Source organism: Protopterus annectens, chromosome 8.part0 (assembly GCF_019279795.1).
Source record: "Protopterus annectens isolate FY-2018-M chromosome 8.part0, PAN1.0, whole genome shotgun sequence".
Taxonomy (NCBI): Eukaryota; Metazoa; Chordata; order Ceratodontiformes; family Protopteridae; genus Protopterus; species Protopterus annectens.
This window is the reverse complement of record NC_056741.1, coordinates 1,266,651,270-1,266,664,317: the sequence shown is the minus strand read 5'-3', so window position 1 is coordinate 1,266,664,317 and position 13,048 is coordinate 1,266,651,270. Positions and strand designations below refer to the sequence as shown.

The 13,048-nt window shown below is 39.3% G+C and overlaps 1 protein-coding gene across 1 annotated transcript in view; it reads left to right on the top strand.

The window, feature by feature from the left end:
* MEGF8 (multiple EGF like domains 8) overlaps nucleotides 1-13,048 on the top strand; it is a 1,779,602-nt gene that overhangs the window by 161,947 nt on the left and 1,604,607 nt on the right. The window contains exon 9 of the mRNA XM_044079419.1: nucleotides 5,227-5,334. Within this exon, the coding sequence (XP_043935354.1) occupies nucleotides 5,227-5,334 (108 nt within the window). The remainder of the gene's footprint in view (nucleotides 1-5,226; nucleotides 5,335-13,048) is intronic.

Sequence of the window (13,048 nt, the reverse complement as noted above, 5' to 3'; positions counted from 1 at the left end):
TAAATATTTGGGAATTTATGAAGCATCAACACTAAAAAAAATGAAGGAATGTGAACAAAACTCAGTAAGCAATATTTTAGGAGACTAAAATTAATACTGAAAATAGCCCTGACATCTAGGGACAAAGCCCAAGCTATAAACAAATGTGCTGTTCCTGTTCTACGTTTTGAGGTGATTGACTGGCCCTAAAAGTTATTGAATATTACATGTATAGATATGCAATTGTAGGACTGCATGTGTATCTGCTGACCTTGCCAGATCCAAATGTAGTGAAAGTTTTGAAACATGAAACGAACAAATCTAAGATGACTTCCCAGCTTTGTTTAGCAGAAGCATATCGATGTCAAGTGGGAATTGAAACCATACCAGAAGTAGACAAAAATCAGGCAACAACTGAATGTGCCAAAAAACAAAAGAAAGAATATAAGAAGGATCAGATGAGAAGGCAGATGTGGAAAGGCATGAATGTAGTTGCAAGTACAGAAAACTCCTCAAACAACCTCATGTTGATCAGGATCTTGACGCAGGAATGGTCAAAGAAGAGTTAACCTCACATTCATCTCATCCCTCAAAGAATGTAACTGGCATCCTCTAAAGTACCTCAGTCTAGATGATGCAGTTGAATTTTTTAATACTACCTTCCTGAACATCCTTAATTACCATGCCCCCATAAGATTCTCCAGAACCATAGCACAACCCTCCCCATGGCTACAGAAAACCACTAAGTCAGAAATGAAAAACAGGGATAAAGCCTGGGAGCACTGGTGCAAAACCAAAACCCCCCTCAGCTAGACAGAAATTCCTAGAACTATGCAATAGAGTCAAAAAGCTAATAAAACGACAAATCCCAATACTACCAGTCTGCCCTAGTCTCCTCACAACACAACCCCAAACAATTCTGGTCCTCCTTAAACTCCATCCTCCACCCAGGTAAAGTCAGTACCCCTCCTCCTAACATCCCTCACTCCTCAGAAAATATTGCTACCTCATTCAACACACACTTCACCCAAACCATACTATCACTAGCTAAACAACACAACCCCCCCTCCCCTCCAACCCACACCTTCAACTAGTAATCTCCCCACTGCCTTCTCTTTTTCTCCTGTACCTACCTCCAACATAAAAAAACTCTTAACTAAACTTAAACCCACCAAATTAGCAGCAGACAGCCTCCCAAGTGAATACCTACAAATCGCAGCTGATGCTCTGGCCTACCCAGTATCCATCTTGATTAACTGATCTCTGTCTGAAAGTTACGTTCCTACACTGTGGAAAGTATCACATATAATTCCCCACCACAAAGGCGGACCCTTCGCAGAACTAACCAATTACTGCCCCATAGCTATTCTCTCTCCACTCTCCAAAATACTAGAGAGATGCATACACTCTCAGGTCTCAGACTACCTCCTTACTAACAACCTCCTTTCCAGTACTCAGCATGGTTTCCGACCAAACCATAGCACCACCACTGCCTTACTCTCCTTTACTAACACTATCCTTCAGCATAAAAACAATGGCTATCTCTCCTCTGCTACTTTCCTAGACCTATCTAAAGCATTTGACATGGTCCCACAGAAACAACTTATTTCTGTCCTCAATAACCTATTCTTCTCGCAATCGGTCACCAACTGGTTTCAGAGTTACCTGTCTGACCGCCAACAATTCGTTGTATGGCAGAATGACATATCTCCCCAACTACCTGTCTCCATAGGGGTTCCCCAAGGATCCATCCTTGGACCCCTACTCTTCTCTGTTTACACCAATAATCTAGCCTCTGCCACCAAACATGGCACACTCATACAATACGCAGATGACTCGACGACCATCATCTGCTCAGCCCAGTCCCTACCAAAACTACAAAAAAGTCACACAGGAAGCCTTTTCCTCTGTTGAAACATGGTTATCCGATGCCCGATTAATACTCAACCCAGACAAAACTAAACTACTCATCTTCCAACCCACCAAACATATTCTCACTTTAACATCACGGCAAAAGACAACACCACTATATACCCAACTGAACACACCAAATTGCTAGGAGTGGAAATAGACAATAAACTAAAATTTGACATTCACATATCCATGACTATAAAAAAAGTCCACAAAAAACTAGAAGTGTTATACGAAATGAGCATTTTCTCACCAAAGCAGCAAGATTTCAATAGCAAATTCCCACCTTATCTCCACCCTACTTTATGCCTCTCCAGTATATACCAACCTAAGGCAATGTGATCTAAACAAGCTAGAGACCTGCTACAACAAAATCGCCACAGGGGCATCCTACCGTAGCCACCACTGTCTCATTTGCTGAACTGGGCTGGCTTGAACTCCCTCACCTCCTTCAGTGGTATCAACTCTCACTTGCCCACAAACTAGTAAACCAGCCACTAAATGTCCTATCCCTCCAGAATCTACTCCAACCCTATCGCACCACCAGACCACTAAGATCCAGCAGCAAAAATCACTTGCAGATCACTAAAGCCAATAACTCTGCTGGTGAAGCACTATTCTCTTGCGCCATAGCCAAATTATGGAACTCACTCCCACCCACAATTACCTCCATACCATCATGCACCCACTTCAAAACTTTACTAAAAGCGCAACTAAAAACATGCTGGCTATGCCCTTGCAACTCCCACTCTGATATCATCCACCCCATCCAACCACTACCTTTCTTTCCACTCCACTAACTACCTTGATTATAGCAAGCTCAGATGCTCATAAGCCAGTATTTATTATACAGCACAAACTTCTTCTTCTTGTAACATTTGTTAACGTCTGGTATGCACTTCACAGATAAAGATTCTAGTTGTCTACTGATGTACTATGTTCCTCATCTGTAAATATGTTGTAAGTAATTACTATGTAAATTGTTATTCACTATGTAATCCAATGTATGTACTGTCTGTTCATTTTAACTGTGGAGCTTTTCTCCCCAGGCCTCCGCTGAAAATGGACCTACGTCCAGTCGGACACTCCCGGTCAACAAATTTAAATAAATAAATAAATAAAATAAAATAAATAAAGAGGGGAATGTAAACAAAAATATCAAAGGTTAATATTAGCAGCCCAGGATAGTGGAGTTACGTACACTTTGGATTACAAAGTACATTCAACATGTAGGAGAAATGTATAATTGCAGGTTCTGTAAAACAGAACTGGAAACAGTCATCTTGCTGCTGGGTGTGATGCACTAATAGCAGAGGGCCTGTATACTGAAAGGCATGATAATGTGACAGGACTGTTGCACTGGGGATTGTGCAAGCATTACAATATTCAAGTAGGTGAGAAGCATTGGAAACGAGTCGCATAGCATTATAGAATATGATTACGTTTATATCACATGGGATCACCCATTACCAGCAGTTCAAAAAATAGATGTGAGAAAATCAGATGTAGTAGTCCATGAAAATAACACAAAAGTCGCATTGATGATTGAAATTGCTACACCCAGTGATTACTGGGTCTTGTGTACAAAGTCGTAAAATGCCAGGATTTGCAGGCAAAAATGAGGACAGTATGGAAGAAAGACACCCAAACACTTCCAATAGTAGTAGGAGCAATGGGTTTCATAAAAAAAGAATTTACAGACTTATTTAGATATGCAACATGTACGTGTACCTCCATATAAAATGCAGAGTGAGTCCATTCTGGGCACATTGTGGGTGCTGCAAATTGCACTTCTGACTAAAGTCAAAGATGGAAACAGTACTTATTTCATATATTTTAATCATATTTTGACTTGGGAATGTTGTTGATTTCTGTCAAGGTATTAGAAACCCAAAAGACTTGGGAGAAATTAAACTTAACCCACCAGGCTGTTTTTAAGTAAGTTGTAATGTTTCCAGTATGCTGGTTGATTTTTGAGATGTGTAGATTGACATTGCAAGAGATGAGCACCCCCCCCCCCCAAACTTGCCTGTGCCAATCCCTGAACTACGGTGAATGCTGTGACGACATGCATATTCCTGCATCATTTCCTCTGAGAGAGATGTTAGTATGTCTAGGCTTCTGCATCTCTCCCCATTCCTTATCAGTTTGTGTAGTACCTGGGTCACTAGTCAAACCCAAGTTGTCTGGATCTTGGTCGGGGGTTTGTCCCTGTATGACATGGAGCTGACAGGTTAACCTTTTAAGTATCTTACGGTCTTGTTCATTACCTGGGTCACTAGTCAAACCCAAGTTTTCTGGATCTTGGTCAGGGGGTTGTCCCTGTATGCCATGGAGCTGGCAGGTTAACCTTTTAAGTATCTTGCAGTCTTGTTCATTCAAACCCTTTTTTCTTCCATCGTATAATTCATAAGGCAATTGAAACTGTTCTATAAAGTTGTACATCATCTCAGACCGGAGGCATATTGTGTTATTGGAAAAAAGCCCTTATCCTATGTGCAGAATTCACTGTCTTTTGTAACGCTTTGGCTCAGTGGAATACAAGAAATGCATTGGTAAACAGAATCTGTAGCTTTATCTTGCCTGCTTGCACCTTTTAAGACCCTCTTTAAGTTTGTATATATGTCTGATTGCCGTATTGTTACTGAAAGAGCATACATCTTGCTAAATATTTGTCACATGGGCTTTAATGTAAAGCACTGACCAGCACTGTAGGCTACTGGAATTCTGACCTTTTACAAGTAGTACCTCAAGACTGGTGTAACTTACCTGTCCCTGTTACTACTGATTGTAAAACCTTCAAAGGCAAACTTACATCACATTGTAACTTCCTTTCCACATGTAAACATAATCCTGGCAATGATGTGTTATTGCTCTGAATTTCTTCTTTTGTTCTGCCTTTTCAACAATGACTCTAAACATGGCTGTATTGTCTAGTCTTTGCTTTGGAAAATATGCCCATCCTCCTTTCTAGGTTGATAACCATTTAAAATGTTTCCTGATAGTGTCATGCTCGTTGTCTTTATCTTTTGTTTGCTTCCTTATATTATTTATTATTTCCTTACATTATTAATTAATGGCGTAATTTGTGCATATCACATTGTAATTTGCATTTGATTTCTGATTTGTACTTGTACCTGTGAATAGGTTCCTTCCTGAAGTGGCTCAGTTACTTGATTAGTGAATGAGTTAAAACAATATTCTGTTTATTATTTTAGGGTGGGGGGTACTAAACTGGTGTATACCTACATGAAGGTGGTTTGGGCTTGACATATTTAATTCTGTGAATTGTTAACATTTGCACTTTCATTGCTGTTTCTTGTCACTCTTCCCTAGTACCTTTTGGATTATTGCTCTATGTACACTGGACCAGTCATCTGCTCTAAGGACCCTGAATGCACCTGGTGTCAGAGCAGCTGCCGTAGTTACCAGTCTACTAGCAATGTGAGTTTTTTGCATTATTTTATTTATATTATATCCATTGTTGGGCAAAGCACTTTTTGTGATATGTGACAGATTTCTCTTGCCTCTGAGTATGCATGCATGAAGAGCACGTCACAGTATTCAAAAACTGCAGTAAGAGTTTGATGAGCATAATGTATTAGAATAAAATGTTTGAGCTGGACATCTCAGATGGAAAATAATGATTGTTTGCTGTTTTATTTTGCTTTACTAAGTGTCTTGATATGTGTGCATATTTTATATGTTGATATTTCTATTTTGTATTTGTTTTATTTAGTATATTTTATATTCAACTGTTTTATTTTTATTTTTGTAATCATGCTTAGGCTATAACATCAGAAATGTAGCTAGCTATTTTGATGCCCATTTCCTTCCCTGTCTACTCTTTACAAAAAATGTTCACAGTCTGGCACACCTCCTTAAGGAGCAAGACCGATCTGTATCTCTGAGGATAAAAAAGCTTTTCTGCCCTTTTTTAAACTGTAACAAACTGTTGCCTACATCAAGCAGCTGCTACAGTTTATGCACACACACAGCACTATTTCACTTTAATGTAGACCACAAATGCAAAACTGGCTTTCAGAAAGTCACTTCAGACCGATTTTGCCCCCTACCACCTTGAGCATGGGTGCCTGCTTCACCAACCCTAACTATACTACCATTAAGCTTATAAGTAAATATGAAATTGAAAAGACTTTCTTGCCCAACACTTTACTTCCTATCTTAGAATATAGCCCTTATGAAATGCCATGTTAGTCATACAAAACCGTTACTATTGAAAGCCTGCCCTTTTCAACAGTTAGAGTTTACATATTAGTTTGTCAACTAGAAGCAGTAAAAACATTGTCAATGTAGTTGTTTGGTTTGCTTAAGGGATGTCCATCCTAAATAAGCTGGGGGTGGGCATCTGTACAGCCACAAAATGGAGCTGGTCTCCACCCTATGCCAATAATGTCAGCAGAATTCTTGGTAAAAATGGGAGAGGAAACTGTGCCATTTTCCTTTCTTTTTTATCTCGTAGAATAATTTACAATCTGCCCTCCGATTTTGTCCAAGCAGCTGTAAGTATCCAGATTTGGGGTTTTTTTCATCTAACATCACTAATGTTTGTGCTTTGCTTTCTTTTGATTTTTGTTTTTTTTTTCCGCTATGCTTTTAGTGAATTTTCTGAGGCTGATGACATTCCTGGTAAAGATCACTAATAGGTATGCCTGTGAAAGCAGATTCAACCAGATGAGTATCTCCTCCTGCTCATTTTTGCTTAGAAGAGAATCATCAGGGACTGGCATGCAAACACTGTTCTCTGTTTAATAAGAATTGTAACTTCACAGAGCCCACAATCTCTAGACTTTCCTTAGTCATAAAGAGCTTCTTGGTCTATACTAAAGGATATCCATCCTTTCATTGTTTTGGAGAGCTTTCCTCCACTAGTTCCAGTAAGCATGAAGCACAGCAAATCCAAAAATGTCTGAACGATTCTGCTAGCAGAGAAGTGATGAGCCTCTGTGACCATTGTTATTCCCATGGGGGTCTGAGGGCACTGGCGCCAGTGTGATGTAGCATTGTCTGCCACTAGCTTTGGCATTTATCTTCCTTACTTCCCCAACTCTAGATGTCCCTTTGGAGATTGATAGCAGGATAGTAGCTTCACAGCCTAGCTCAGCATTATTAAAAAATCCTGCTGTATTATAGATGAAAACTATTCCCAGATACCATTAGGAAGCACTCTTCTTAGTTGGATGTATGACATTGTTAGTCCAGCAGCAGAGTCGTTCAAATAAGAGGACAACATTTACAGTGGTTTATAAAAAGTCTACTATGATCAAACCTCAGGCTTTATACTTGGTGGGACAGATGCCTGTCCCAGGGGCACTTGTTCCCTGGTGCTTACTGTAGCCATTTTTGATTATGGGCATTTCTCTGAGGAATATGTAACAAAGTGCATGTGCAAATTGCCCCACAGGAGACCCTTTGACTTCTAAAATGACTCCACCCACAAACAAGCAAGCTATCAAAAAATCCTTCCCCAACACACTTGTCAAGCATGGATGTCAAAAAAAGAGGAAGTCCTTGCCTGCATAGACCAGCTATATTCTCTTCTGGGGTGTAACAAAGATGAGGAAGAGTTGCTTTAATTTGGTCCTCCCCCCAACTGTACCCTTTGAAGAGACCCACAGTTTCTGTGAGAACATTTAAAATGGATGGGTGAAGATATACATAGAACTGTTTGGTATTGAGAAGCCCAAATTGACAGCCATCCCTGCAGTCTTCCAGACGACTGAGGATGCCTTTGATAATTCTTTATTAAAACTGGTTTCATAGCCACTAGCACCCAGAGAGACAGCACATTTCTGCAAGGTTAAGGAAGAACTTAAAGATCAAGTACAGTCAGATAACTTTGTTTTAAAAGCATCATGCATTGTTTTTTTCCAGTTTGGTAAGTTTTCTGATTTGCAGTTGTGTTGCTTTGGAATCCAGTGACTAAGGTTATGCAAGTAAAAGTAATGCATTTAAACAGTTTCCTCTTAGACTGTAAACGGTGTACTTCTTGTGTGAGATTTCACTTGTCACATATTGAGGATGTGGATTTTCCGCCCATTTCATTCTTTTGTCTTGCAGTTCTGGCAGGCCGGCCTTAGGCATAGACCAACTAGGCGGCTGCCTAGGGCGCCACTCTAGTAGGGGCGCTTCTCCAGTATTTATTTGGTGTAGGTAGACTAGGATGGGGGCACCAGATGGTGTGGTGGGGGCGCTGTGGAGCCCTTTTGCTTAGGGCATCAGTTGACCTAAGGCCGCTGACTGGCGCATGTGTGGTCTGGTAGCAAAAACAGCTAAATAATGTCAGGAAAAATATATTTAAAAACACAGATTTTGGCAAACCTCATCAGTGATCATTTTGTTTTGTTAGTCTACAACAAATATTCTCTCTGGTGATGTCATACAAAATGTTTCTGCCTCATAAACATATTGGAAAGAAGCCAGAAAGGAAGATACTAAAAGTTAACAGTGTGAGCACACAATTGCGGGTATGGTGGTAGTGATGTAAATTTGTGGAATGGCTCATTTTCATTGGTGGTGGTGAAAAAAATACTGAGAAACATAAGGAGCACTTGGCAGATTGTTTCCTCCTCCTTCACCAGCGGCCACTGACTGCCATTAGCAGACTGTGTCCAGTCTCACTTCCTCCCTGGTGTGTGTGTGTGTGTGTGTGTGTGTGTGTGTGTGTGTGTTGCCTAGCAAGTGTCAGAAGTGAACGCTTCCAGGTCTCACTGATTGTTTTTATACCTTAGTGATTATGCTGCTCTGCCTGCTCCATTCACCCTGGCTATGGTCAGGCTCACTATGCTTCCCTACTCTACCACAATTCCCACCCATCCCGATTTTCCTTAAATTTATATCCCTTAGCCACACCTCCTTCCAACAACTAACCAATAGAACTTGCCCAGTTCAAGGTCTCTACTTCCTTCCACTTAACACCATCCCCACCTATCAATGTGGCTCCCTCCATTGCAGACATAATATTCTTATCCCATACTATATTACAAGTAGCACTTTGAATACAATTCCCATCAATCAACCCCATATTAACATTCACCAATTCCACTTCTTTACACCTTGACTGACAGCTACTCAGAAATAAATTCCAGCCCCTTTTATATAACTCCATTATTCTGCTCAAAAATACACATCCTCCCCACACACTACTGTATTCACAATTCAAACTATACCAACTTACTTGTAATGCACTATATCAGCTCCAAACTAATCACCTTTTCATAACTTTCATTTATTTTCTTGAGATTAGCCCACTGTGGTGACATCCATCCATCCCTGATCCTTCTACCACCAGTACCCCTAACACAGCAAACCTCGCAAACTGCTTAAAATCATTGTGCATAACTACCCTAAACCTTCAAGGTATCTGCAGTAAAACCTCTGACTTGCATGCCTCATTCGGTCATCCTGATATAGAAGACTCAGAATTTCTCCCTCTCAACTACATTGTAGTGAAGGTTGATAGAATCAACAAGAAAGGTGGTGGCGTTGCCATCCTGTTCCCTAATACTCTAAACATACTGCCATGTACAGGTCACATCCCACAATTCCTAAACACTGAAATCATGGTCTCCTTCCTAAAGGTTAACCACTCTAATAAATCTCAGTATCATAGTCCTATACATTCCCCGGGTACTAACATACCTGTTCTAGAAGAAATAATTGTTATGGGCCTCCCGCAACAACAAAAAAAAAAATGATGTGAACATTAATTGGTCTAATATGTCCTCAAAAACTCCATCCACCTATATTAACCTGTTTCACTATACCCAACTAATCTCTACCCCCCACTAGATATATAATGATAGAACCAATGAAGGAACTGTCTTAGACTGGATCCAAGTCTCAGACCTACAAAAATCTCATCAGCTGGTGCCCTCCATAACTCTATAAGCGATCACCTTCCTGCCTTCCTTACCCGAGCCTATCCCACTTTCAGAAAGAAAAAAATCACTTCAAATATGTCAAAAACATATCAAAATTTAACCCCCCACAAATTCAACAGTATCCTAAAAAGCATCAATTGGTATAAGCTGAAAACTTTCTCTCTCGAAAATGCCCTGCACTGCTTTAACACTACCTTTCTAATAATAATAGACAGCCTTGCACCCACCTGAACTAAAAGAATAAGAAGTAATCATGCTCCTTGGTTAACTAAATCTACTAAGGAAATGATGATAATTGGGGAGAAAACCTGGAACTATGACATAAACCCAAGAACATCACAGACATACTAAAGTACAAGCAACCTCATAACCAGATAAAAAACAAACTTGTATCCAAAGACAAGAATACTACTCGAACCTTCAAAAAAATCACAAAAACAGCCCAAAGCTATTCTGGTCCTCCATTAGCACTCTCCTAAGCCCTGGTACAAAAATAATCCTTGTCCCCACCCAGACAAAACATCAGATCAAATAGCAAGCATGTTCAACTCCTACTTCATAGACATTATAGCTAATATCACAGCCATATTCTCCCAACCTGTCAGCACTGCTAACCTCCCAAGTAATACTCCACTCTCTCAGTATACACAGCCCGAGCCTCCTATTTCTACCACAAACACATTAGGCCAAACTACTTCCTGTAATCATACCCCCTCATCTGCCAATATAAACTTAGTTAAATCCAATTTCTTGCCAGAATTCAAACTCTCTACCATCCTTACAACCCTACAACAGCCATAAAAAAAACTTCTTTTGAAACTAAAGTCCAACTCAAACGCAACAGATGGCATAACCGCAGATACCTAAAAATTGCAGCAAATGCTATTGCTTACCCCATTAGCATTCTCATAAATAGATCCATCCAAGATTCCTATGTCACCAACCTCTGGGGAAAAAAAGCAAACATACTACCTCTCCACAAAGGGGGTACTTCAACATATTTCCAACTTCTGCCATATAGTTATCCTGTCTCTCATCACCAAATTCCTTGGAAAATGTACACACAACCAACTTCTAAAATTCCTTTTCAAAAATCAAATCCTTTCTCAAATGCAGCATGGTTTCAGACCTGGCCATAGTACTTCAACTGCACTTATATCCTTTATGGACCTAGTTAATAAAGCCCACGACTCAGGGAAGATTGTCTCCACTCTGTTCTTGCATTTGTCTAAAGTCTTTGATACTGTCACATACTCCTCCTTTCCCATCTTTCTAACATTGGGCTATGTACGCCATTTGTCAACTGGTTCAAAAACTACATATCTGATCGACAACATGCTGTAAAATGGCAACACTCCTATATCCCCATATAGCCATAACCCCACCGGTGTGCCCCAAGGCTCCATGTTAGGACCCCTCCTATTTAATATTTTCATTAACAACCTCCACAAGGTTGTCATTCCAACAAGGGTCTCTTGTTCAGTACGTAGATGACTCTACTATAATCTGCAAAAATATACCACAAAAAAAACAGTCAGAGGGTGGAACAAAGAAGCAGCTTTAATCCATCAGTTCTGTCCTGGTACCTCGGCAGTTTGCCTTCAATGGAGCACATTCAAGCACTTACAAATTCTCTTTTTATATATTCATCAATAAAACAATTAATCAATTAATCAATTCAAACATTTTTAACCCCGTCAACGCTGTGACAAAATCCAGCATATGTAAACATGAAATGTTATCATTTTTTATCACAATAAATATTGTACTAATTTTAACTAATTCATGTCCTTATAAATTACAAATGTTAATACTACATAACATATAATATACACACTAATATGCACAGTTAGAAAATAAATAAAATAAATATGTTACAAAATTCAAATTTGTTACACTAATAAATTTCATCCACTTTCTAAATTCATTCCAGCATGAAATAATGTGTGATACCCTATAATCATCCTTTGTTCAAGCTTATTCAGAGCAGTTTTAAAATTTCCTGTGCACAAATGAGGTCTTGCAAGTACACTAAATCTAAATCCTTCACTATTACCATTATGTATGTTGCAAAAGTGAGTGGCAACTGGGCTGTCCATGTTGCTCCTCTTGATGTCACTCAAATGCTCCAAAATCCGAACCTTAACCTTCCTGGTAGTGTGACCAATATACCACATGGGTGGGGTGCAATCGCATCCCAAAATGTAAACTACACCAGAAGACATACAATCAAATCTCTCAAATGCCAAATATCTCTTTCCATTTATTTTAACCCCATGCATATTTTTGATTTTATCACAAACTGAGCATCGGCCACAGTTATGCATTCCAACATTACTATCAACCGAGGGTTCCAATTTCCTATTTAATATTTCCTTTAAATTGGGATATCTTTTATAAGAGAAAGTAATGTGTTTTGGAAAAAGATTGCCAGCTATTGGATCTTCACATACAACATGCCACAATCCTCTTATGATTTTCTCCATAGTATCTGAAAAAGTAGAATGTCGCGACACAAAAAATATCTTATCTGATCCAACTTTGGTGTCACAGTAGTGACTAATCCCCATATCTGTTCCTCCTCGGTGTCTCAGTTCTGAACAATTTCTCTTTAATATCTAAAAGTTGGTTACGATCATATCCTCGAGATAACAGTCTATCCAAAATTCCATCACAAACCCTGTCCCAAAGCCTTTTGTCTGAGGTATTTCTCAAATTCCTTCTAAATTCCCCCTCAGGTAAAGCCTTTATTAAATGTGAAGGATGCATGCTGCTGGCATGCAAAAAATTGTTGACTGATGTTGGTTTCCTGAAAGGTTTGCATTGCACCAAACCATCAGTTCTTACATAAAATTCTACATCCAGGAAAGAAATATTGGATAGTGACATATGTGCTACAAATTCCAACCCATGATAGTTTTGGTTCAAGTCATCAATAAACTGACTAAACAGAGACATATCACCCCTACAAACAAAAATTAAATCATCTATGTAACGTTTAAAGAATACAACATTGTTAACAAAAAAAGCATTTTGAAACATAAATTCTTTCTCAAATTCTCCCATATAAATTACCGCATAAGTGGGTGCAAATGCTGCACCCATAGCGGTTCCTTTTGTTTGCAAAAAGAAATCTTTTTTCCACGTAAAATAATTGTGCGTCAAACTAAATTCTAATAAACTTAACAAAAACATTGTACGTGGCCCTTCACCCATCATCTTATGCATTGCCTCTAAACCCCATCTTTTATTGA